This window comes from Sorex fumeus, unplaced genomic scaffold (genome assembly GCF_029834395.1).
Source record: "Sorex fumeus unplaced genomic scaffold, SorFum_2.1 ptg000044l, whole genome shotgun sequence".
Lineage (NCBI taxonomy): Eukaryota > Metazoa > Chordata > Mammalia > Eulipotyphla > Soricidae > Sorex > Sorex fumeus.
This window is the reverse complement of record NW_026606101.1, coordinates 9,090,314-9,117,526: the sequence shown is the minus strand read 5'-3', so window position 1 is coordinate 9,117,526 and position 27,213 is coordinate 9,090,314. Positions and strand designations below refer to the sequence as shown.

Below are 27,213 nucleotides of genomic sequence, written 5' to 3'. Positions count from 1 at the left end.
TGTGAGTGTTGCATGAGTGCATGCACATGTGAGTGTGTGTATGAGTGTGTATGAGAGTTGTGTGACTGAGAGTGTGAGAGTGTTGTGAGTGTTGTATGTGCATGTATTTTGAGTGTATTTGTGTACATGTGAGTGTGCATAAGAGTGTGCATTGAGTGTTGTATCACTGAGAGTGCATATGTGTATGCATGAGTGTGTGCATGTGAGTGTTGCGTGATTCTGTGAGAGTGCATGTGTGTGCATGTGAGAGTTGTAAGTGTGTACGTGTGAGTGTTGTGAGTGTGCATGAGTATAAGCATGCTTGCGAGTGTTGTGTGCAGGAGTATGTGTGTGCATGAGAGTGTTGTGTGATGTGCATTTGTGTGCATGTTCTGTGTGTGTACATTTGAGTGTTCTGAGTATGCATGAGTATGAACGTGCATGTGAGAGTATTGTGTGACAGAGTGGGTATGTGTGTGCATGTGAGAGTGTGCATGAGTGTGTACATGTGTTATGTGAGTGTACATGAGTATATGCGCCTGTGTCTTGTGACTGGGAGAGTGAGTGTGTGCGTATGAGAGTGCATGAGTATGAGTGTGCTTACAAGTATTATGTACATGAGTATGTGTGTGCATGTGAGTGTTGTGTAAGTGCGTATGTGTGTGTTTTGTGTGAGTATGCCTGTGAGTGTTGTGTGAGTATGTGTGTATGTTGTGTGCATGTGCGTATGAGCATGCGTGTGGTGAGTGTGCGTGAGTATGAGCATGCATAAGTGCATGAGTAAGAGCATGCGTGTGTGAGTGTGTATGCGTGAGTGTCTGTGCATGTGTGTACACACCCCACGGGACCGTGGCTGAAATGCAATCCTTTGTGTTTAGAGTGTGGAGAGGCGAGCTGAGGAGACGTGAGCCTGCTGCTGGGCCATGGCCTCCGACCTGGACTTCTCACCCCCTGAGGTGCCGGAACCCACCTTCCTGGAGAACCTGCTGCGTTACGGACTCTTCCTGGGGGCCATCTTCCAGCTCATCTGTGTGCTGGCCATCATCGTTCCCCTGCCCAAGTGCCACGAGGTGGTGAGTCTGTCCCTGTGGGTCCCAGGCTGGGGACACAGCCATGAAAGGTGATGGGCCGTCAGGGGCCATGTGGGGCTCTGTGTTCCACAGGTGCCCCGTACCACCTGGTGCACATGTGATGCAGGTGTATTCACTGCCGGCTGCATGTCACCTCTCCTAAAAGACGGTTGTCCCTGCTCACAGAGTCACAGACGGAGAGAGACAGTCTCCACTGTCTCCCCACAACTGTAGGCTGGCACTGGGCTTCCCCTTCCTTAGGGGTTGAGTGAGTGTTGTGTAAATGTGTATATGTGTGTGTTGTGTGAGTATGCCTGTGTAGTGTGAGTGTGTGTGCATGTTGTGTGCACTGCACACTGCAGGGGTCAGGACTTGAGGGCAGATAGAGGAAGACGCTAGTCCAAGACTCTGGGCGACATGGTGGTACCCAGGGGAGTGGACAGGCTCAGAGGACTCTGGGTAAGAGAGCGGCTCAATCACACAGCTGCTTCGTGCCAGGAACTCCCACTCCGAGTCTCTATTCTGTGGCCTGCACCCTTCCCTTTGCTCTCTTGTGACATTCATTCATCAGAGAAAGCAGAGCATTGACATGCACGGTACCCACACCAAGGGTACAGCTGCCAGCTGGTCATTTCTCTGATGTTTCTGAGCATGTGTCTCTACCCACAAGACCTTCCATCCCGAGGCTGGATTCAGTTTAGATCAGGCCCTGGGATGAGAACATCTTTGTTCATGTTGCGTGCTTCTTGCTGTGTGGCATCAGCAGGCATGTAATGTCCAGCTGTCACCCGTGTAGTTTCTGGGATGGGTCAGTGGATTCAGCTGGTGGTAGCTGGCCCCAGCCCCCAATTATAACCACCCATCTCTACCATCTCAAGTCTGTAACTTAAATAATTTTAGCAGTCACTGATGATCATCGCTTAGATCTATTCTTCCCTTCAGCATTTAGGTTTTAAATGTCTTTATATATATACTTTTTGTTGGGGGGGGTGTGGGGTGGGGGGGGGGGATGTTTTGGAATACCCAGACTGGTGCTCAGGGGTTGTTTCTGGCTCCGTACTCAGGAAGGAGTGGACCGTGGCAGTGTTCGGGGATCATCATGTTGCCAGGAATCTGAACAGAGTTAAACCAGGCATAGGAGTGACTTACATCCTGTAGGGTTTCTCCGGTACCCCTTTTTCACTAGGGGGTGCCATATCCAGCAGCACTCAGAGGTAACCCCTGGTGATGTTCAGGGGACCACAGGAGGTGGACCAAGGATTCAAACCAGGGTCAATGGGATACAAGACAAGCATTATAACCCCTGTACTATCTCTCCGACCTCCTTCTGCCTTTATTGCCTAGAAGTTTTCAGCTATGAGGACCTTTTCTTCCTTGCCTGTATGGTTATTCTAAAATGCTGTTCATACTAAAAGGCGGGTGAATGCTTGGTTCTTCCCCTTTCTTTATTACTTTTCAAAGTAGTGAGTTTGGGCTCCAGCCTCCTCCAGGCCTTACCAATGAACTTTTGAATTAAAACTGTAATCAAGTGTTAATTAAAACTTAAGAATTTTAATTACTTTCTAATGCTCCTGTGCTTCAAGGGCGCTCAGTCAGGTGGTGAGATGTGTTGTGTTGCAGAACGTGCCTTAGGTTTCTGCTGGGGCCAGGTCACATAAGCTCCCTCGGCCGAGCGAAGGCAGGCTTCGAGACTCCCAGAAGGCAAGTGGTAGCACACATCAGGTTGTTTGCATGGTCTAGGCTCAGTGAAACACTCTTACCAGTTCTGGGGACTGTGGGAACCACCCAAAATCCAGTGTCCCAGATACCAGCCAATGGCAAACTTACAAGCAGGCGTTCATGTATCTGAGAGAACTCCATGTCCTGCAAGCCTCCAATCTGTCCATTGAAGTTTCTCAGTAACCGGGCTGGAGGGCTAGTATGGAGGTCAGTGGCCCCGGCTCAGTCCCACATTTATTCCTCATCACAGCCAGGAGTTGCCTGAGCAGCGCCAGGCGTGGCCCAACCACCCCGCCCCGTCTTTCTTTCTTTCTTTTCTTCTTTCTTTCTTTCTTTCTTTCTTTCTTTCTTTCTTTCTTTCTTTTCTTCTTCCTTCCTTTCTGCCTTTCTTTCTTTCTTTCTTTCTTTTTCTTTCTTTTGCTTTTTGGGTCACACCTGGCGGTGCTCAGGGGTTACTCCTGGTTCTGTATTAGGAATCACTCCTGGCAGTGCTTGGGGGACCATATGGGATGCTGGGAATTGAACCCGGGTCAGCCGCATGCAAGGCAAACGCCCTACCCGCTGTGCTATGGCTCCAGCCCTCCCCATATTTATTTCTAAAATGAGTTTCCCTTAATAGATTTGCCATAAAACTTAATAAAATATAAAATTTCTTGGAGGGGGGTGTGCTAGAGAGATAGTGCAGAGAAGTCTCAGATTTGATCCCCAGTGCCCCACGGTGCCCGAAGCACCAAGCCAAGAGTGGTGCCCGAACGCTGGCAGTTTTGACCCCCTGCCTCCCCCAACTCATAAGCAGAAGCAAATCAGTCTGGTGCTGTGAGTGTGGGAGTGGACCGTTCTGAAGGGAAGGATCACAAAAGGCAGGACTTTGACCGCACACCCTACTGGGACATATTCTTAGACCAAATAAAAACCACAAAGAAAGCTTTTTTGGAGGAGGGAGCAGGGAGGTGGGGCCGCGCCGGGGATGCTCAGGGCTAGTCCCAGCCTCCCTCTTGCAGAGCAAGTGCTCCAGCGCTTGGAGTCCTCCTCGTTCTTCTGTTTGTTTTCAGACTTTACACACTTCCCCCCCCTTATTTAAATTTAATTTAAAAATTATATGAAGCATGTATAAAGCACTTACATAAAACATTTCTCTAAGTTAAAACTGCATGACAAGATAGGCACATTAGTTTCCTTTAATCTCTGGTCCTCCGCCCTATTATTTTTTATTTTGACTCATCCTTTGTTTCTTGTTGACAGTAAAATAAGCAAGTGCAGATTTGTGTGTACAGTGTGTCTCTACACAGATCTATTCATGTGCCGTCCCCCGCTTTGGTACCCAAAACATATGATTAAGCCCTGTTTCCCTCACCTATTTTTCCCCACTGAATGTGTGTTCTTGAGAGGCAGCTGCTTTGGAGAAGACTGTCTCCGAGGTCCTCATGGCCGGCGTGTGTTGCCGGAGCGCAGTGGCGGCAAACCGGCGCCACAGGAACCCTGACGTAGGAACAGACTTTGGGGATGGGCAGGGAACGTGTTGCATTTTTGGTGGGGAGAGCTTCGGAGTTCCTCCAAGTGGTGCCCAGGGGACCTCGGGTCCCTACCAGCGGGTCTCAGACAAGAGCTGGTGGTTCACTGCAAGGGCGTGAGGTTGTGGTACTTCTGGGTGAGCCCAGCAGTGCTCGGAGAAGCCTGTGATGCAGGGAATGGAACCTGAACTCCCTCCTGGGTGCCCGAGTTCAGGTTTTCTCTGGCTCCGGGAGCAGTTGGATACACAGAGCTCGGGCCGGCCAGCATCTGGGACTGAGGAGACAGAACCGGCACTGAGGCTCCCGGAGGGGCTCTGGAATGAGACCGGAGGAAGGGGGAGGCAGAGCTAAGGAAGCTCAGCCTTTCGGGGGCGGCCAGTGAGCGTGGGCAAGCGCAGGCCCTCCGAAGGCGTCTGTCCACCGCCACCTGCACCCACGACTGTGTCACACTCTGAAGAATGCAGTCCCTGTGGTCTGGGTCTCTGTCCTCCCAGAGGCATCATGCCGAGGTCACGCATGTTTTTACCGTCATTGGCTGCTGGGGCCCGCAGAGTCCCAGGGACGGGAGGCCATGAGGTTTGTGGCCTCGTGGAAAGCGGCGGTTCACCTCTTGTTGTGTTCTTCGTTATCTCACTTCATTTTTTCACTGGAGGGCCACACGCGGTGGTGCTCAGGGCCTACTCCCTGCTCAGCGCTCAGAGGTCACCCTGAGCTTTGGGCACCATGTGGACTGAACCTGGGCTCTCTGCATCCGGAGCAGATGCTCTGCCCATTGAACTTTCTGACCCTGCTGTGCTGTAAATTTTTGTTCCTAGCCACAGAGGCCTGGGTCAGTGGAAAAGGAAAAGGGGTGTCTGTTACCTTTTGGGGGATCAGTGGTACTGTGGGTTGAGAGCTTTTGAGGAAGGGAATTAACAAAGACCTTAATGATATGCCTCCACCTCCCTGTGTGCCCTCATGCCCTTCCTGTTCTGCCACTTAGTAGTTTAGAGAAAAGAGCTCATCTTTTCCAATACCTACTGTAGGGAGCAGAGAGAGCTCAGTGGCTGAATCTGTGCCTTGCATGCAAGAGGTCCGGGTTCATGAGGCCCAGAGTACCTCATGGTCTCAAGCACTGAGCAAGGAGTAGCATATGAACATCTAAACCACTGGGTGTGGCCCCAAACCAAAATCAAACCAAAACAACAAAATACATATACTACAAAAATCTTATTTTAGGGCCAGAGAGAACAGGGTTAAGGTTCTAACCTTGCTGTGGCCAACCCTGGTTTGCTCTTCAAGATCACATGGTCCCTGAGCACTGTCTGGAATGACCCCTGAGCACAAAGCCAGGTGAGGCCCCAGAACTGCCAGGTGTGACCCACAGCCCCCAGTACCTCCCAAATAATAACATCTCATTTTATTGTTTTGGGCCACACCTGGTGATGCTTTGTAATTGAATCACAGTGATATCTAGTTACAAAGTTGTTCTGATTGGGTTTCAGTTACATAGTTTTCCAACACCTATCCCTTCATTCACCAGCGCACTTTTCTTCTCTCTCTCTCTCTCTCTCTCTCTCTCTCTCTCTCTCTCTCTCTCTCTCTTCAGAGATTATTCTTGACAATGCACAGGGGACCGTATTGGGTGCTGGGGATTAAACCCTGTTCAGCTACATACAAGGCAAGTGCCCTTCCTGCTCGCAGTGAGGCCCAGTAACACCCTGTTTTAATTCCTGCAGTTTAGGGAAGTGAAGCCTCAGACAAATGGATTTTCTTCATGATTGAAACTTACTGTCTTAACTTTTTCTTTCTCTTTTGTTTTGTTTTTGACCACACCCAGCATTGCTGGCTCTGTGCTTAGGACTCAGGGGAGCCAAATGGGATGCCAGGGATTGAACTCAAGTTGGCCATGTGCATGGCAGGTGCCCTACCTGCTGTACTATCTCCCCAGTCCCTGCTTTAGCTTTTTCTTGTAAAGCTTCTTGATGAATCAGTAGCAAAAACAAACAAACAAACAAACAGTAATACAGTGCTGTTATTTTCACTTTTTGTTGGTGCTTCATTCTAGCCAGTGGCCCTCGATTAGGCCGGGCTGGTACTTAGCTTTCCTGTATTCCCCTCTTCCTGGTACCCACCTTCTCCACTCCCTACTTTCCTAAATAAATGGGCGGGAAACACCATCCTTGGAGTGTGAACAGTTTACAGAGACATTGCTAAGACAGCTCGGAGGTTGTCCCTAGCGGCTAGGTGGGATTTGGAATTGGCGAGGAGGAGGGAGGACGATGTTAGCGCGAGGCAGGAAGCCTTCAGGAGTGGGGACAGCTCCGGGAAGCCCAGGTTTCCCGGGGGCGGGAGGCAGGTGCCCGGAAGGAGGGAGAAGTGGTGGTGGAGGCACCCCGAGAATAGCCACGCTCCCATTGCCGGTTTGCTTCCTGGAGCAAACCCATCGCCCTTGTGTGGCCTATAGAGAGAAGGTTTATTAGTGACTTGGGGGGTTAGAAGACAGTGTTGTTGGCTCCAGCTCATGGAAAAGCCTTTGAAAGCAGAAGAATGTCCTTCCTGTTGCCCGAGTAAGCTGATTTCTTTGCAACCGGTTTATGACTTTAGGACTTCAATCCTTAGCAGATCATCTGAAAACTCTTTGGGGGCTCATCAGGGAGCGCATTCAAGTGCTTCCCACCCCACCCCCTCCCTTTTAATAGTAGGAGTGAGAATCAGCTCGAGAAATGGAACCCCAGGTCCCTGGAATCCTCCGCCAAATGAGCACATTTTTCTCACTGACACCTCATTAAGCCAAGACCCGAGAAAACAAATGTTTGTGCGGACTTGGCTGCGGCCCGGGTTCCACTTAATCCAATCATTTTTGTAGCCTGGAATGTAAAATAAAAGAGAGAGGCCCCTGAGTCTGTATCCTGCGAGTCCCCCGCGGGCCCCCCGTGGGCCCGTCTCTCCCACGGGTCTCATTAGCCACCTGGCAGCTGTGGCTCAAGGGTGATGACATCGGTCAGAGGTGTCTGCGTGGGCCAGGGGCTTGTGAGGGGCACTGCCCGTGGCCCCTTCCTGAAGAGCTCGCCCATGTTCCCTTGGGACAATCGGCGACCTGGGCCCAGGACGGGGGACACCTGCAGGGCAGAGAGGCTGGAGCATCCCCGCGTGATTCAGCCGAACAGCTGCGGGTCCTTAGCCTTCTCCCGGAAGCCCAGGTCTGTTGTGGGCAGGCAGGAGGCATCCTGAGAGAATAGCCGGCAACCAGGTGGCAGCCGAGGAGCCGGCCAGAGTTGGAGTTATTCCACTCGCCCGGTGTTATTACTTGGAACCCAAGAGTGGGTTGCTGGGCTCTTCAGGGGAAATTAAGATTCAGAAAAGGCCCCGCACTCAGGACATGCCCAACCTGCAGGACGTGGCTCCCACACAGTGTAGACAGAGACGGCCCTCGGAGAATCTGCAGGTGCTGTCCCAGAACACGCTGACGACCCCTTCCCTCCTCGTCTCATCTGATCCCCTCTGCTGGCCGCCCCGTTGCCGCCTGCCTTTTCCTCCTCCTCCCAGGCCTCCTTGCTCCTCCGTGAGAGGAAACTTGGCACGCCAGCTCCCAGAGCTTGTGTCTCTCGGCGGCAGCATTCCAGAGGGGGCTGCCTTCCTGCCGGCCCCCGCTCCAGCGTCTCCAGGGAAGGAGTCGGGACTGACCCACTTTGGGACAGCTGCGGCCATTGTGGGGGAGGCCGCCTCCCGCAGAGTGAGTGCCAGGCTGCCAGGGGAGGACGCTTCCCAGAGGCGCAGGAGGGCTGTGTGGGCAGAGCTGGCTTTGCCCTTTCCTCTGGCTCTCAGAGGAGCAGGGAGAAGGCCCAGGGAGACCACAGGTGCGGCCCAGACGCCCCCACGCTCAACATCCCCGGGCCCCCACCACCCACCCAGAGGCCGGGCTGGGAGGCTGCCCCACACCCCTTCAGAGTTGGGCATCCTTTGAACCGTTCTCCATAAGGTGCCCAAGTTCCTAGCATGTTTTTCGCTCATGTGTGCCTCCTGGGAAGATAGATCCTAGGTAGGTTTCCCCCAGGAGGTGCATAATGGTTGGGGGAATTGGGTGCCTGGCCCCAGGCACAAGGGGCAGCAGGTGAGGAGGTCGCAGTGACCAGCCTGTCTTCCTGCAGACCTGCCCGCACACCCCCAGCCTCTCTCGGATCCATTCCTACACGGCCAAGTTGATCCTCCCCACCAGCCCTGGGCGGGTGGGCGTTGGCTTTTAGTTCAGTGACTCACACAGCAGATAGTAATAGTTGATCTGCAGTTAATCTCAGCTCTCCCTGCAGTGCTGGCGCGGGCTGTGCCCATCACTGTGCATGTCTGCCACATCGCTCCACCAGCTCCTCTGCAGGACAGTCACTGGTCCCAGCTCTGGGCAGGTTGGCGGATGTTTCCCAGCCTCGGGGCACCCATTCCACAGGAACTTCAGAAGCTCAGCTCCAGCATTCCCCCAGAAAGAAATTGCATTGAGGGGCTGGAGCAATAGCACAGTGGGTAGGGCGTTTGCCTTGCACATGGCCGACCCAGGTTCAATCCCCAGCATCCCTTATGGTCCCCCAAGCACCTCAAGGAGTAATTCCTGAGTGCAGAGCCGGGAGTGACCCCTAAGCATTGCCAGGTATGAACTAAAAAGTCAAAAAAAAGAGAAAGAAATTGCATTGAGCCTCAGAATTGGGGTTAGTAGTTAGATAGATAGTACAGGAGGGAAAAGGAACTTGCTTGGCATGCGACCAGCCTAGGTTCCACCCCTGGTGCCTCATGGTCCCCCGAACACTGCTGGGAATGACCCCCGAGCACAGAGCCCACCTCTCCCCAGCCCCACTACTGAAAACAAAGAACTGGGAATGTCAAGGGTCACGTGGACTCAGAGATTCAGTGGGTCCTGGGAACCCTCCCTGGAAGGTTGCACTTCCCATAGGTCCTTGCACCTCTCCAAAGGTAGACTAGTGTCCCCAGTCTCTCCTGGTCCTGGGCTTCCCCAGCGAGGGCTGCCTTCTCTCTGCCTCTTTCCAAACCTCTGGAAGGCCTGTCTGCCTGGCCCAGACTCAGCCACGTGTTTCTGTCTTACCCCCTCGGAAACGGGGTCATGGGTACCATTTTTGGTTGGTCCACGTTGAACTAGTGACACCAGGGGTGGCCAACTTGTCCAAGAGCCCCCCATACACCCCCCACCCCCAGGACTGCATGATGTAGAGGGTAAGGCAGGGTTCCCACGGAAAGGGGGTTTTGAGAAGACCAGGACCACTAGCCGGGGCCAGTATTATGGGCTGGCGGATGGAACTCAGCAGGACACACGGAGACTTTTCCATCAGAGCCCTGTGGGCTATGGAGGCCTCTCTGGGCCAGTGGGCAGTGGCCTAGACATGCGGGACTTGTCGGGAAATGCTGCAGAAGGGTCTTGATTTTCAATCGATTCCCAGTTGCCAGCGAGGCCCAGCCTCTGCGGCTGATGATGAGCGTGGTCCAGTGTCTGCCCGGCCCCAGCCCCTTGAGACGGGCTGGAAGAGCCAACCTTGCAAGCCTGCTGTGTTTTGTAAGCCTGGTAGGTGTTTGCACTTGAATTGGGTGATTTTTTTTTTTTTTGACTTAACTAGCCATTCTGAGTGATTGCTATGCGGTGGGCAGGGCAGAGATATAAACATCATCCCGAGATGCTGACCGGCTTGTGGGAGAGACAGCAGGACGCCTCAGGAGCCCCAGACCTGGGGGTGGGGGGCGGGCAGGGCTTGCTGAATTGTGTCTGGAATGAGCCCCTGAGGCTTTTCTTCCTAATCACAGTCCCTGACTGCCGGGTCCGACCCGCCCCAGCCCCACTCAGGCCTCCCCTCGCAGTGGACGCCTCCCGGCTCCCCAAGGGCCAGGAGGCCTCGCCTCCTCGCAAGCCCGTTCCCAGGCTGCAGCGAGAACTCAGGCACACATGGTCCAGGTGCTGGACTGCGTGTCCTCCCGGATACTGTGGCCTGAGCCCTGGGGGACACTGGGAGGATCCGGAGGGGAAGGGGCAGGAGATTCCCCCGGCTTTCTCTCCCCACTGTTTCAAGGTGGGTTTTCCGGAGCAGCCTTGGATACTTTCTGTGTCTTTGCTTGAAGATGGTCCCTTTCCAAGGGGCTGCTGAACATTCCCCCCCCCCCCCCGCCCTGTATCGGTTTTGGGGGGCTGTGCTCTGGAGGACGGAGCCATTTCCATGTGGCATATCCCCCGTGTGCTGCTGATTTATGGGACCGAGTCTGCCCTGAAACGGGGAGTGAAATCATAAAATTCCTGGTGCGTCCCCACTGGAAGGGGTTGGCTGTGCCATGGCCCAGATTCGATTATTTGAATCTGATGAATAGCAGCAATTTTCTGGCCGCGGGAGCAGCACTGAGACCCCCTTCATTATTGATGAGGCCCCTGCGGGCCTGGGAAGCACCAGGTGGGGGGCTGCCTTCACTCCCGCCCTGGCCCAGGAGGGAATATGGGGCCCGCCAGCTCCACGGGAGGAGGGTCAGGGGCTCACTGCCTGTGGCAGGATCGGGGTTCACGCACAGTAGCAGTCACCTACGCTGCCCAGCAGCTCTGTGGGGGAGGGTGGCCATGCCCCTCAGACCAACCACTGCATCTCCCAGGGCCTGGCTTCCTTGCAGGCAGGATGCGGCCACAGTGTCCAGTCGGCCGGTGGGGGTTGCCTGGCGGGTGCCATGCGGATTTTGCTCAGTGCATTTTCTTCTTCGTCACCCTGTGCACCCAGCAGAGACTCTGCCACACTGGGCGCACCCAGAGGCCAGGAGTGTGGTGTGGGCAAGGGCACAGAGGCAGAGGTGCCCCTGCATCATGAGAAGGCAGCTGCCCAGCGGGGCATGCCAGGGCCAGGGCCGAGGCGGGAACCACATCGAGCTTGTCCGGTCAGAGGAGAGAACCAGCTGCCCTGTGAAAGCAGAAAACTGCAGGGGCCGGCACGGCTGTGGTCAGAGAACAAGGGAGCGAGCGTGGAGCAGGGATGGGGCCACAGGGCGCGAGTGCCTCGGAAAGGCCCCCGGGACAGCTGGGCCGTGGGGGCAGACAGGAACTGTGGGCCTGCGAAGTGCCGCGGGGGTTTCTAGCTTGGGTAACCAGGTGGGTGCCGGTGCAGGGAGCTGAGTGGAGGAGAGGAGGCGACAGATAATACCTGCGGTGACTCGGTGGCAGGGATGTGTCCGCCCGCCCCCTGAGAGCTGCTGTCACCAGCACAGGCAGGCAGCCACCCGGGATGCATCGGCCCCCACTTCCAGCCCCGCAGCGCCTCCACAGAACCCAGAGCAGACCCAGAGTAGATTGTTCTGATGGGCCATTGCCCCCAGGCCAGGCAACTGGTTGATGGAGAAAGTCGACTCTGCAGTTGGTTCAGTCCAAAGTCCCCCGAGGCCTGGGAGAGGTGGGGGGTGTCTCTGACTGCTAACAGCTTGGCTTCCCATCATGCTCTGCAGCTCTTGCTACCCTTATTCCATGCAGGGACTCAGCACAGCACCATTTGGGAGGAAATGGGCCCTGGACATGTAACTGCTGTGAATGCTAAGTAGTAGCAGTTTTTGAAGCTGCTGCTGCTACTGTTGGTCGAGGGGCTGCTTTCAGGGGTGGGGTGTGTGTGTGTGTGTGTGTGTGTGTGTGTGTGTGTGTGATGTCAGGGTTCGCTATGATCAGCCATACTCTAGGGGCTGCTTTCTTTTGTGTGTTTGGGGGGTTGGGGGGGTCAGGGATCGAACCCAGGCCTCACACGTGCAAGGCATTGTCTCATCTTCTCAGCACATATTGGGTATAAAATCTGCTTTATTTTGGACGGGGTGCCTGCCTTCTATGCAGCTAGCCCAGGTTCAATCCCTGACACCCCGTCTGCACTGCCAGGAGTAATCCCTGCACACAGAGCCAGGAGTAAGCCCCAAGCATCTCTAGGTATGGCCCCAAAACCAAAACAAAAAATAAAAATTCTGTTTGTATTGTCTGTGTCTATGGAGCAAGTAAGGCCTGGTCTTAACATGAAGCACTGTAGCACTGTCCTCCCATTGTTCATCGATTTGCTCGAGCGTGCCTAGTAACATCTCTATTGTGAGACTTGTTGTTACTGTGTTTGGCATATCGAATACATCACGGGGAGCTTGCCAGACTTTGCCGTGAGGGCAAAATACTCTCGGTAGCTTGCCAGGCTCTCTGACACGGGCGGAGGAATCGAACCCAGGTCGGCCGGGCAGGTTGCATGCAAGGCAAACGCCCTACCGCTGTGCTATCGCTCCAGCCCTTTACAAGTACATGCAGGGTTATAAATAAGAAGTGAAGCTTTGAGGCCAGAGAGATGCCACTGGTAGCCTCCTGAGCACTGCCAGGCCTCACCCCTGAACACCGCAAGAAGTTGTCTCTGAGCAAGGTGGGATGTGACCCAGAAACAAGCAAAAAATAAAATTAAAAAAAAAAAGGGCTGCTTCCATGGTTACAGCTCTCTGGCTGGTATTTCGTCTCATCCGTTCATTCAGCAGTGACTGAAGCTTTGTCCCAGAGAGAGACCAGGTTAATAGGGGCGATCAGCCAAAAACTCGGAGAAAGTGATGGGAAGGTCCCGGTGGCATCATCAGGTTCCTGGCAGGGAGGTGAAGGGGGCGTATGTCCTGCTGGGAGCATAGGGGCGGATAAAGAAGGTATTTGGGGTGGGACCAGACCTGGGGGATGAACGCCCTGGGTGGCTCAGGAAATACAGGTGCACCCTGCCCCAGTGCAGGTGGTGGGGAGCCCCCAGCTGGAGCAATGCCGTGGAGGGTGGGTCCAGAGGCAGCAGGGATCCGGCGCAGGACCCTGATGCCAGAGAACGAGAAGGCGAACCATCAGCACTAGGCAACCATCACAGGAGGGGACAGCAGAACAGAGTGGGAACCCGGGGCTCAGCTGGGGCTGGGGAGGCGCTGGGGAGGAGCAGAGGCCTGAGGGTCTGGGCCAGGGAGCTGCCAGCTGCCACCCTCTCCCGGGCCTCGGCTTCCACACAGGCACCTGCAGGCCTGCCAGCCTAACCTGGCCTGCCTGCCAGAGAGTTCTGGGCTCCCACTGGCCTCACAGGGACCGCAGGGGACAGTGGCCAGCTCCCAGGTCTCCACACACCTGGCACAGCAGCACCTCTGAAGTTCCCTCTGGTATGTCTGTGGGCTGACTCAATTTCCCCAGCCAAGTTGCAGTAGTGCCGGCAGAGGGAGCAGGCTGAGGCAGGGTCTGAGGACCTGTTTCCCTGGCAGGTGGTAGTGGTGGCCACAGGCTGACGGGAACACAGCGATCCGAGGACTCGGACAGATCCCCCCCATAGACCCACTGTTCAGTCCCCAACCCCAAGGGGACAGGAAAGAGTGAGCTGGGAGGGGGGTGACAGCCCCTCAGCGTCAGGAGCAAGGAGGGCGCGCCCTCCCTCCCCAAATCTTCTCCGGCTTTTGTTCCCCCCATTCAGCCGAAGGAGCTCGGTGGATGTGGAGGGGTGTCTCCTCCCCCAATGCGGGCTGGTGGTGGGTGGGCACTGCCTGGGCGCCATGGCACCCATGGTGCGGACTGATCTTTCACAAGGGCACTTCGGCCTGTGCCACCCAAGGTTGCAAGCTTGCAAGAAAATCTAGGAATCCAGGCTGAGTGAGAAATCTCGAAATTGGCTCAGATTCTCTCTCTCTCTCTCTCTCTCTCTCTCTCTCTCTCTCTCTCTCTCTCTCTCTCTCTTACTGTTTTGGATTTTGGGGTCCAGTGTCAGTACTCGGGGCTACTGAGCAAAGTTGCACTCGGCATGTTGAACCATTGCAGGGGAGCAAGGCCGGTGACCACTTCCTAGGCCAGATTGGGGCTGGCTGACCCCTGTCTGGTCACCACACGCTCACTCACCCCCTACAAAGGGGACGCGGTCCATGAAGGGGCCCTCCAGTTTCTTCTCTCACAGGAGCCTGGTGGCTGGAGCAAGCCAAGCCTGTCCCCAACATCCACTTGCTTGTCAGCCCAGTGAAATTCAGGCTGGGTCTTTGGAAATTGGTTTTAAAAACCATATTTAGGGCTGGAGCGATAGCACAGCAGGTAGGGCATTTGCCTTGCGTGCGGCTGACCCGGGTTCGAATCCCAGCATCCCATATGGTCCCCTGAGCGTTGCCAGGAGTGATTCCTGAGTGCAGAGCCAGGCCAACCCCTGAGCATTGCCGGGTGTGACCCAAAGAGCAAATAAATAAATAAAAATAAAAACCATATTTATGGGGTTGGAGCGATAGTACAGTGGGTAGGGCGTTTGCCTTGCACGCAGCAGATCTGGGTTCGATCCCCAGCATCCCATGTGGTCCCCTGAGCACTGCCAGGAGTAATTCCTGAGTGCAGAGCCTTGAGTAACCCCTGAGCATCACTGGGTGTGACCCAAAAAGAAAAAAAAAAACAACCATATTTATTGGGGCCAGAGCAATCGTCCATCAACTAGGGCACTTGCTATGCATGCAGCCAACCTGGGTTTTATCCCCACCAGGAGGGATGCCTAAGTACCGCCAGGTGTGGCCCCAAATCCCCTTCCCCTCAAAAATAAGCAATTACAGCAAAATTTAAAGCAGATCTTACAGAGAATAGATCCCACTGTAGGCAGTAGAGCTGTCCCTTCACAGAAAAATGCTGGGACTCGACCCTGTGGTTGGGCCACCTCTGTCAGGCCCACCAGCTCAGTAAAATGTCTGCCTACCAGCTCCCTGTCCTACCTTTGGGTGCCCAGAATAGCATTGGCCCAGGTGTGGGGGCCTCTGGAGGTGAGGTGGGTTGTCCTAGGCCGCTTGCACACCACCCATATCCATCAGGACTCCGGGCTTACTCCTAGCTCTGTGCTCAGGGTTTACTTCTGGTGGGGCTCAGGGGCCCATATGAGAACCCAGGTCAGACCCTGCAAGGCAGGCGCCCTGCCCGCTGTGCTATGGCTCCAGCCCCAACTCGGCTTTCCTTGCCTCCCATGCCTGCTCTCCAAGGTGGGCATTGAGTCTCCCATTTCACAGCCAGATAAGCCAAGGCCCAGAAAGAGGAAGCAAGTTACCCCTGAGTCCCTGGGTTGGGCTGAGGAGGACCAGGTTCCACTGGCCCCCTGAGCCTCCCCTCCTCGGGGTCCCCGTTGTCCCTCCCTGGGACAGGCCCTCAGCGCTGCAGGTGTCGGTGGCCCAGGCCTGATCCCCGGAGCTGACCTCTCTTTCCTCTCGTCACACAGGACGGGGAGCCAGCAGCACCCCGGAGCGCCGAGGTGCCGAGGAAACCCAGGGCTGCAGCTCCCGCTGCCAGCAAGAGGCCTAAGAAGGAGACGAAGAAGAAGCGATAAAGGGGGGCCTGCATGGTGACCCCCCTGGACCCCGCACCCTTTTCTCTCTCTGCATCCCAGATCTGGCGGCCCAGACGTCGCCCACCCACAGAGCGACACGGCAAGGACGGTCCCCAGCTGGCTGGACCATCACTTCTTCTTTGGCTTCCGTGATCCCTCAGAGCGGGGGACTCAGGGAGAGTGGGGGGTCGCAGACCCTGTGAGCAGAGGCTGTCTCAGGGCCTCCAGAGCAACACTTTCTCTCTTACTCATCATGCCCAGCCCTCGTCACCCACCTCAGGCCCGAGTCCTTGTCCCCTGCTGTCGGGCACGCCCACTCTCTTCTTCGACTGCCCACGGGGGCTGGCAGCACCATGCCTATTTGCAGGGCCCAGGACATCTGGGCCACAGCCATGTTCGGGGTCCCCTGCGCACCACAGCCTGGTCTAGAGGCTGGTGGGAGGCGCTCAGCTGGGTGAGCGCAGGCTTCCTCTGCCCCGGATCCGGATCCGAGAGTGTCTGAGATGGGAGAACCGATCAGTCTTATGCCATCCTCTCCACCTGCCGGCACCTGTTCTGGCTGTGCCTTTTGGCCTGTCTGTCACTCCCAGTGTTCTCACCCCCTGACTGCCGAGACTTGTCAAGGAGTGAAGGTCAATAAAGTGGCCTCGTGCTGACCTCTCACACTGTCTCCTGATGTGCTGGCGGGGGGGGGGTGCTGGGTTCCCTGCCAGGGGCTGGGGGTGACCCTGCACACCATCAGCCATCCTGGGGCTCCTGTCTGGCAGACGCAGCTGGCCGCGGGGTGCAGCTTTTTCCCACTGGACACTTGCTGTCCATGGGGGCTGGGCCCTCCTCCTTCCCAGGCTCCCCTCCACTGAGGAACCGGCCATAAGACCTCAGAGTGGCCTGAGAAAAACCCACCAGTCCTCACGTGGCACACCCTACCCAAGACCCAATCACGCACCTCCAATCAGCCACCCAGGAAAGCCTATAGCGGGGATGGGGTCCGCCCGGCTCGCTTGGCTTTTGCCACTCTCCCAACTAGCACAGCGGCCGGAGGGACGTAAAGGGGGAGAGTGTGTGTGCCCCTTTATGTCCTGGGCAAAGTCTCGGGACTGAGCGCCCACCTTGCAGAGGCCCAGGCTGGGCCAGGCACCTGCGGGCAAGGGGCCCTGCCAAGAACCGTGCAGAGATGTTTCCTGAGCATCTCAGGCACCCAGAAGTCCGAGTGGGCTTTGTCTGTGGAAACTCAGAGGCTGGTGCTCAGATGACAGAGATAGTTGGGAATGATCGCTCGGTACGAACTGAGTGCTGAAAATAGGTAAAGGAACACACATGATGACCTCTCAGTACCTGTATTGCAAATGATAATGCCCCCCTGGCGGGGAGGAAGGAGGAATCAGAGACAGAGAAGGAAAGTGCCTGCCATAGAGACGGACTGGGGAAAGAGTGGCAGGCAGGAGGAAAACTGGGGACATTAGTGATGGGAAACATACACTGGTGGAGGGACAGGTGTTGGAACACTGTATAACTGAAGCCGACCATGATCAGTTTTGTAACTCTGTATCTCATGGTGTTTCAATTTTTTAAAAAGAAATATAGTAAGTTGCCACTAGGTGCCCACCAGCATAACTACAATGGAAAAGATGGACTCCACCAAAGTTTGGGCAGCAGGAGTTGAGACTGGATCCTGCAAGACACTATGCAACCACTTTAGGAGTTTCGTTGAGAAGGTTAACATGATGCGGGACTTTGTGACTGAGAACACCAGGTTCAATGGGATGGGGAATGGAGATCCTTCGCCCTCCTGTGCCCCTGCCTCCAGCGACTCAGCAGTCATGCCCATAAGCCACCTCTGGCTGGTGCCAGATAATCCAGTCACCAGCCACCATCCAGATTGCATGTCCTCTCCCAGAAGGGAGCATAACATGACGCTTGCCATAACCATACCACCGGACCCTGAGCCAGGCTGTTTCACTCAGGGCGCCCCGGAGGGGGGCAGGTGCCACCCCAAGTGACCCAGTTCTGGCAGCCGAAAACCTCCAGAACCCAGCTGCTGCCATGCCAATGGCTGCTCTCCACATGCTCGAGCCAAGCATCACCCACAAGTGAATATATTCCTGGACCACACAATACTTCAAACCACACACCCTACCTATACTCCAATATTGCCACACCACATTTTATAGGGTTCAAAGTAGGAGGCAACCAATCTTAGAGGGAAATGTACATTTTTTACAGATATATATAGATATATATTTATGTCTATATATAGATATAACGCACACAAGGCTCAACCTTTAACAACATGTTAGTGTTCTCTTATAGAAGGACTTAATGGCCCCTGGGTAAAATACAACAACCTCCACACTCTTTCCTCTAAGGACGTTTTTGTAGCACTTTCAGCAGTTTTTCATAACAAACAATACAAAATACGTTATTTCAATTCTGCTTTGGGACAGGGATTAGGACTCGGGATGGAAACATCCGAAATATGGTGGTGGGAAGGTGTAATGGAGGTGGGATTGGTGTTTGAATATTAAATGTAATGAAATACTGTGATCTACTTTATAAATTTTTTTAAAAATTTCAATAAATAAAAGGTTAACATGGCCCCAGGAATGTGGCTCTGTGACAGAGCATCAACAGTTTTGCTTTGGGACCACACCTGGTAGTGCTCAGTGGTTACTCCCGGTTCTATGCTCGGGGATCACTCCTGGCTGTCCTAGGAGAACATATGGGGTGCCAGGGATCGAACCCAGGCTGGCGACGTGCAAGCAAGCACCCTCCCCCTCTGTGCTATCTCTCTGGCCGCCGAGCACCAACTCTGAAAGTGAGACCATGAGTTCAGTCCCATCTCTCTGCCTGGGCCACGTGCAATCCTGGTGGCATTGCCACAGTGACCCCCAGTGCCCTAGTGTGCACTGTCCCACACATGGCACCAAACTGTGTGACTGCTGGTGCGTCCCGCAGCCGAGTGTGTGACTCTGGACACTGCCACAGTAGTCAACACCACAAAGGAGGGAAGAAAGGAGCAAAGATGGAAAGTTTCCCTGGACAGTGACCCTCTAACCCAGGAACCCACGCCTAGGTGAGTCCCCTAAGGACTTGGAACTATTTGGCCAGGAATGTCTTGTACTATCTTGAATGTTCACAGCGTTTTATTTGTAAGAGGAAAAAAAAACCACTCTGGAAATGGCCCAGATGCTCATCAACTGTAGCATGAATAAAACATAGTGTCATTCATAGAGTAAATAGAGTAAAAAGCTACACACCATAAAGAAATGATCTACTAATGCATAGCAAAATATAAATGAAGACCCGGAGAAGAAGCTGTTTTCCTTGGATGTAGCTGACCTGGATTCACTACCCGGTAACACAGAGGACCCCCTGAACTGCTTTAGTAAGGATCTCTGAGCACAGGGCCAGGAGTAAGCTCTGAGCCCTGGCAGGTGTGACCCCAACACCATAAAAAAAGAAAGAAAGAAAGAAAGAAAGAAAGAAAGAAAGAAAGGAAGGAATACAAATGAGTCTTAGGATTAAGGAAGCACTTTGCACACACAAACCTGATATATTCCATTCATACAGGATTGTGAAATAGACAAACCTAAGCTGTGCCCAAAGAAATCACATCTGGTCGCTTGAGAGGAGGGTGAGCTAGGTAGAGGCAGGAGAGCTCTCTGGGCTGGTGGGAATGTTCTGTGCGTTCATAGAAAGTCATCAAAATGGAAGACATCATGGGGCCAGAGCGATAGCACAGTGGAGAGGGCGTTCGCCTTGCAGACGGCCGACCTGGGTTTGATCCCCAGTATCCCATATGGTCCTCCGAGCACTGCCAGGAGTAATTCCTGAGGGCAGAGCCGGGAGTAACCCCTGAGTGTGACCCAAAAAGCTATAAATAAATAAATAAAAGGAAACAGCATCACGGTGGTGTAAATGTCGCCCACCTGGAAATCGCTCGGCGCCAAACTGTGCTTCAGATCCATCAGGTCACTTAACATGCAGCAGATGGTTGATGTTTGGGTCTCTGCTCTGTAGACCCTATAGGTGAGGCTCAGTATGGTGTGACTCCAAAGCCCACGCGTCTGGGGCTCCCTCCTCCCCCTTGACCCTTTCACCTCCCTACAAGTCTGCAGAGGGGAGACTGAGTCCCAGGTCCCGAGTCCCCTCCAGCCCTATGGAACTGACAGATGCCCCGTTTCTGTACCATGCTGGCTCTCCTGAGCAGTGAGTTTAGCAGGATGAGATCCCTGTTGCAGGCCACACTGACGTGGGACGCAGTCATCCCATGGCAACAACAGGCTGTGCCGCCCCTTGGAGTGCCTTTGGACCACACAGGCTGCTCCAGGCTGGCTGGCTGGGAGTTGTGGGGCCCAGTCTTCACTCTCCTCCAATGAAGCTGTGCATCCCAGGGCTCCCACCCCCAGCTCGTCTTTTCCCTCCCTCCTCGTCTTCTTGGCTGGCAAGTTGTCCCGCTCTCCAACCCATTCCACAGACTAATCTAAGAGGGAAAAAACACGAGCCTCTGATGGAGTTCCAGCATGGATCAGGGGCGAGGAGAACAGTTCATGGATTGTCTTAACCGTCACCCTGTCGCCCACTGTTTAGAGTGACCGTTATCAGTCTCGGTCCATGAAGGAGTTCATAAAGTACCATTGTCCCCAGTGTGCGTTGTGGCCATCTGCTTCTCCTCGACAGGGAATCTGGCTCAAACCTGATTGTTTCCCCCCCCCAAGACTTGATTCTCAGGGAGGAAAGAGACCCATATTCTGGAGGCCTCCTTCCGCTGAAGAAAAGTTCCATCTTGAGACTTCTTCCTCTTTTCTCAAAAAGTCTAAACTGTGTCTCATGGCCTGCCTTTTCTCGGGAACTGGCAAATGGTGCAGTGAATGAATCACCCCACTTTTCGGGAATGTTTTGCTCCAAGAAGATTCCACAGAAGGAGAAATGGCCCCCTGAATGAGCTCACCCCACCACCCGCTCTGGTCGCCGACACCCTCCGTGTGAGGCTGGGGCCTGGCAGTTCCTAGGGCCAGACCGGGACCACGGCTGAGCTGACAGAGAAGGCCGGGGCCAGTCCCATTCTGCGGACGAGGAAACCGGAGCCTGGACAGTGCGGGCGTGGAGCAGAGCCAAGGCCGTCGGAGGCTGATTCACCGCCACTGATTGTGGGCCTGGACTTGTGCCTGCCTTGTGTTAGATGTTGGCTTTCGTTCTGGAAAAGGAGGGGCTGGAGGCCTGTCGTCACACCGGGGCTTCTGTCACTCAGGCACTCGGACCTCGCAGGACGCCACTTGGTAGAAGCACCCAGCTGCGACGTGTGGCCCAGCCTGGAAGGATCAAGGCTGGTTTCTTGGCCCACAGCACCAAGAATTCAGGTCAATTCAAGCCCTACTCAGCCCTGGCTCTGGCCAGACCCGGTGTGGGCTCTGGGCCACCCCGAAGGGACAAGAGGGGGTACTGGCTTCATACCGTGTGTGAATCACTTAATAATCACTGAACTTCCCGTTAGTCGTCGATTTGCTCGAGCAGGCGCCAGTAACGTCTCCATTTGTCCCTGTCGCATGCTAGTGTAGCCCAATGGCATCTGTTCGCTCTGGGAACATGAAGAGCCTCAAACCGATCGTTCATGATCTTGACGAAGAAGTCTGACCATCTGGTAGGTGGGCGGCCACGTGGTCTTTTGACATCCCGTGGAATCCAGTCGGTAACAGCTCTAGTCCAGCGGTCGTCTTTAAATCTCATTACGTGACCAGCCCATCTGATTTTTGACACCTTGGCAAATGAGACAGCGTCCCTGATCCTTGATCATCGACAGATGTCGGAGCTCCGGATTCTTTCTCTCATTTGAGTGAAACGTGATATTCCAAGCATAGCTCTTTCTATTCTTCTTTGGGAGACCTGAATAGCGTTCTCATCCTGTTTGCGTAGGGCCCAGGTCTCTGAGGTATATGTTAATGCAGGAAGAACAGTGGAATCAAAGAGATGTGCCCGGAGCCAGAGGTTCTTGGTCCTCTTAGCTATTTCTTCGACGTTCTTGAAGGCGTTCCAAGCCGCTCTCTTCCTCCTGTGCAGCTCGGGTGCCAGGTCATTTGTCATGTTGACCTCTCGACCTAGGTACACATAGCTGTTGCATTCGGAGATGGTCGTTCCATTGAGAGCGAATGGGGCATCAGGAACGAGGCTGTTTCTCATAAACATTGTCTTCGTAAGATTCAGCTGTAGTCCTACCTTTCCACACTCACGGTCAAAGTCGGCCAGCATTTGTGCCGCTTGGTTGATGTTTGGTGTTATTAAAACAATGTCATCAGCAAAGCGGAGGTGGTGTAGTTGCCGACCATCTATCTTCACTCCCATTCCTTCCCCTTCCAGTCGTCGCATGATGTTCTCGAGGGTGGCACTGAAGAGTTTCGGTGAAATGGTATCACCCTGCCGCACCCCTCTCTTGACATCAACGATCACTTCTTTGTAGAATGGTGAGATCCTGGTAGTGAATCCGCAATACAGCTCACGGAGGATCTTGATGTCTTGGGCTTGAATGCCCTGATTGGCTAGGGCTTCAGTGACTGCTTACCATGTGAAGCCTGGTGATATTATGCCCTAAAGGTCTGAGGGAATCTTGAAGGGGTCTGGGGCCCCTGACTCAATCTGGAGGAGAGTGGAATAAGACCTTGGGGCGGAGGTGATCTGGATGAAAGGAGGACATGACCAGTCCAGGCTTAGCTTGGTGAAAGAGCATCTACCCTGCACCCCGAGAGTGCCACACTATGCTGGCACCATCCCATGTGCCAGCTACCGTCCCACTGGTGCAAGAATGTGCAGCCTGTCTGAGCACTGCCACCAGGTGGGTGACATCTGCTCATCACAACAACAGTGACAGAAGGGAAGGGGGAAATGAATTATAAAATTGGGGAGGACACACTGCAATGCTCAGGGTCTACTTTTGGCTTGGTGCTTGGGGTCACTCCCAGTGGTGCTTGGGGGACCACATGGCAGTGGGCTCAAACCAAGGCTCCCACATGCAAAGCATGCACCCGTCACTGAGCAATCTCCCTGGATCAATTATAAGATTGGGGGGGGGGTGTGATGGGCATCTGGGCCCTACTGAACAGCGCTCTGTGCTCTTGGCTGTGTGCTCAGGAGTCACTCCCCACAGTGCTCCGTGCTGGAGATTGAACTGAGGTCACCCATGTGCGAGGCCAGTGCCTTAGGCCTGTGCCATCTCTGCAGCTGTGGGGCTGCATGTCCGTGGCCGTGGTGCCCACACATGCCTGGCTGCTCCCTGTTGTAGTACCATCAGTCTCGTGTGGGCAGTGCCAGGGTCCAAGCTTGTGGCCTCGCCCTTGCATGGCACAGGCTTTGACCCCCTGGACCTTCCCCTCCCCCATCCCGGAGCATCTCACATGTGAGGGTTCCTCGGAACTCTGCCCAATTCTCTTCTCAGTCACGGGTATCCTAATCTGAGCCTCAGTTTTCCCATCTGTGAAACAGGCACCACAGTAGTCCTTTTGCTTAAGGGTGATGCTGACTGAGTGAAATGAGTTGTCATGTGGCGCCCCATCCAGAGAGTATGCTGGGGCCAGTGTTACTGGTTTGCTCAACATCCCCATGGATACCTCAGAGATTTCTCCAATATAATTTGCCCGAAGTGAACTGACGAGTTCCCCTCATTCTCCTCTCCAACACCACCACCCCCTTCCTGCCCCCGCCCCCGCCACAGCTCCATCCCTGCAAACCGCAAACCTGGGGTGGGTCTAGACCCGCCCTCTCTGTGCACCCCATGCCCCATCCACCCAAGGCAAGGACAGGGTGCAAGGCTGCATGCCTCAGACACACTGCAGACGCTCCTGAACCTCCACGCACGGCCCGAGGCTTTCCAGTCTCCACAGGCCCTCCTTGCTCCGGCCTCCACACGCCCTCCATGCCCCGGCCTCCACACGCCCTTTGCACCCCGGCCTTGAAACATCCTCTGCACCCCGGCCTTCACACGCCCTCTGCACCCCGACCTCCACACGCTTTGTGCACCCCAGCTTTCACACGCCCTCTGCACCCTGGCCTCCAAATGCCCTCTGCACCCTGTCCATGCAGGGCCCAGGGCGGGGTGGGGATCTTTCCGGAACAGATCATGGATCACACCTCCTTCCCAGCTCCCTCCTGCAGGGTGAATCCAGCGCCAGCCCCTCCCCCCACGCTGGGCACTGCTGGGCGGCGGGGGGTCGGTGGGGGGGGCTCTCTTTCAGCTTCTCCTTCCTCTGCTCCCCCAGACCAAGGAAGTGGGTCTCACCTCCAGGCCTTTGCTAGGGCACCCACTCACCCATTTCTGCAGGGCCTCTCCTTTTATCCTTCTAGTTTTCGCTAAAATGAGACTCAGAAAAGTGCTCCCCGAGACCCCGTCTCCAGCAATGCTCCCCGCTGGGGCCCTACTTCCTCCCGCCCTAGCACGGAGCACTGACTGGGTTTCGCTGTCCACAGGCTTGTTCTGGGTTTGTCACCAACCCTCACATCACCTCCTTAGTAATTATTTATCACCCTGTGTGCCACCTCAGGACAGGAAGTATCTCGGCTCCCAAAGCTTCACCTAGGGGTCACTGGCTCTGTGAGCCCAGGCAAGTGTCTCACCCTCTCTGGTCCTGGTGTTTGGCGGTTGGGGTGAGGGGGGGGATGAGGCAGGCCCTGCGGTGATGGATTCCTCTTGTCAATGGCCCCGGGAGTTGAGGGGCCAGGGGCGGTGCCGGCTGGCCGTGCTTGACCTGCTCTCCGTCTCTCAGGCCAGTTGGTGCTTGTCACAGACCCCTCTGCAGTGTTTGCTGAGCTGCAGGGGCCCAGTGGCCCCACCCCAAGACCCTTGCACCTCCAGGCATGAAGAGGCTGCAGGGAGCTCGCCGTGAGCCAAGGAGCCCATTTGCTCATTGGATGATGAAATCCTTTTCCTTGTTGGCCAAGCTGGGGCGGGGAGCGAGGGACCGAGCTCTCTGGCGGCCGAGGCCCTCATGCCCTGGGCCCTTTCTGAGTGGCCAAGGGAGGGGAGAGGTGATGCAGACTCAGGACGTGACAGGTCAGGCGGCTGCTACCGGGAGCAAGGTGCTGGCTGGGGGTGGCCCTGCCCCATGCCTGACCTGGGTCCCGCCCAGCAGCCCTGGGGACTGTCAGTGTCTGGTCCTCATCTCTGCAGCGGGGCTCCAGCAGGACCCAGGCACACCTCGCTGGGGTGATGAGGACAGATGGAACCTGCCTGGCTCCGGCCCAGGATGGAGGGCCAGGGAAGAGGGCCCAGCCTGAACAGCATCTCAAGGCCCGGGGGCCAATGCAGGATGGATTGGGGGCTGGGAGGGGCTGAGGGCGAAGGCTAGAGGTGGGCCAGTGGCACAGGGCGGAGCAGCAGGGCCTCCTGGGGAAGGAGCAGGTGGACCCACGGGGCCTCCTAAGGGTGGGCTTGGGTGCGGGAACCACAAGGGCTGAGCCATGTGTTAGAAAGGGAAAGGGAGAGGTGGGGGGGAGGGGCCGGGGCCCAGGCATGAGCAGGCCCGGAGGGGGGGCAGGGGAGGGGAGACAGAGATCATGTGTTGTGGGGGGGATTGTGTGTTATGTATGTGAGTGTAGTGTGTGTGTGTGTGCTCTGTGTGGGGTATGAGAGTGTGTTGTCTATGGGGTCCGTGTCATTGGTGGTGTTTGTGTGAGGCGTATTGTATGTAAAAGTATTATGTATGTAGTATGTGTTGTGTATGTAAGTGTGATGTATGTTTGTGTTGGGTGTGTGGAATGTGTATGCTGTGTATGGGAGTACATGGACAGCAGTGTGTTGTATCTGGTGTTTGGGTGAGGTATGTTGTATGTGTGTTGTATGTGAGTGTGTTTTGTGTGTAGTATGGGTTGCGTATGTGAGTGTGATGTATGTGTGTATTGCGTGCGTGGTAGATGTGTGCTGTGTGTGGGAATGTGTGTACGTCAGTGTGTTGTACATGGTGTTGGTGTGAGGTGTTTTGTATGTGTGTTACGTGTGAGGTTATGTGTGTTGTGGATGGGAGTATGTGTTGTATGTGTTGACGGAGGTGGAGGAGGAGGTACCAGTTTGCTGGCTGGAGTGTCATAGGGGGTGGAGTAGGCCTTCCTCGGGGTCCTGGGAGGGAGGCCAATCTGAGGGAATGGGGGTGAGCTGAGTGCAGGGGTCCCAGGTGTGGACAGGAGCTGCTTTTTGGAGCTATTGGCCCTGGGGACATCCTGCCCCCAGGACAGAGACAGTTTGAGGGGAGGGATCTGGTCATGGGCGTGAGTATCCGTGGAGGGGTGCCCCTACCTGCAGTGCCCATTCATGGCCTCATGGGCACCTCTGCTCCTTCCTGCTCCCACTCGGGCCCCAGCCCCGGCCCAGCGCCCAGCCTCCCTGTCCTCACTTCTGCCCCAGCCAGGGCGGGGTTGTGGGTGACAACTGTTATGTCAAGGGCAAGAAAAAAGGAAGAGCGGGGCCCTGGGCTGGACAGAGGGATCTGGGAATGGCCCCAGGCTCCCCTCTGCTGTGGAGGGACAGAATGAGCCAAGCAGATGCACCTGGGCGGGACGGAGCTGCCAAGGGCATGTGCAGTCCATCCCAAGGACTCCGTGACCAGGTTCTGCACAGCCATCCAGGCCGGCTGGTGAGCAAGAACCTCATCAGGCCAGAGCCACAAATGATGTGTGAGTTTTTTCCAGAAACATGAACTTATGTCATGTTTGTAAGTTCATGACATAGTTTGGACATCTCTCCAAAATAGACAACATTTGGAGAGATGGTTGCCAGGGCTGGAGCCGAGTGCTGCTTTGCATGAGGGAGTCCTGGTCTCCCAGGACCATGTACCACGGTCTTTCAAGCACCACCAGGATGATGCTTCAAAGCTGCTGGTGTAGCCCTCAAAACCAAAAGCATGATAAAGAGACAAGCACAAAGAAAGAGATTAGCATGCTTCTCTGTGAGCCCCATCCCTGGGACGACAGAAAAAGCAGACCTGTTTACCCCTTTTATTTTCCTGTCCCACTCAAAAAAAAGAAGAAGAAGAAGAAATAGTACAGCAGGTAGGGTGCTTGCCTTGCACACAGGAAAATCTGGTTATATGCAGCACCACACATCGTTCCCAGGCCCTTCAGAAGTAAGCCCCGAGCACAGAGCCAGCATGAAGCCCAGCATTGCCAGGTGTGGCCCCAAAACAAAAAAGAGAAAATCAAAACCAAAAATCACCCAAAAAATGAAGGAAGGAAGGAAGGATGGAAGGAAGGAAAGAAGGAATGAGAGAGAGAAAGAAAGAAACATGAAAGAAAGAAAGAAAGAAAGAAAGAAAGAAAAAGCAAGCAAATAAACCAAGTAGGATTGAGAGGCTGGAGAATGTGGCCAACCCGCCTTCAGTCCCTGGCAATGCATATGGTCCTCTGAGTTCTGCTAGGAGTAATCCCTGAGCATGGAACCAGGAGTAAATCCTGAGCACTGCCAGATGTGGCTTACAAATAAAGTAGAATGAATAGGGGGAAAAAATCCATTACAAATGGTAGCACCGTAGCACTGTCCTCCCGTTGTTCATCAATTTGCTCAAGCAGGCCCAGTAATGTCTCCATTGTAAGACTTTGTTGTTACTCTTTTTGGCATATCCAATATGCCACAGGGAGCTTGCCAGGTTTTGCTGTGCG

The 27,213-nt window shown here is 54.8% G+C and overlaps 1 protein-coding gene across 1 annotated transcript; it reads left to right on the top strand.

Moving 5' to 3' along the window:
- Window positions 1-837: 837 nt before the first annotated feature.
- MANBAL (mannosidase beta like) lies at window positions 838-16,242 on the top strand. The gene is made up of 2 exons (XM_056121194.1): window positions 838-1,052; window positions 15,472-16,242. The coding sequence occupies exons 1-2, from the start codon at window positions 903-905 to the stop codon at window positions 15,577-15,579; spliced, it is 258 nt and encodes an 85-aa protein (XP_055977169.1). The 5' UTR covers window positions 838-902; the 3' UTR covers window positions 15,580-16,242.
- The last annotated feature ends 10,971 nt before the right edge of the window (window positions 16,243-27,213 follow it).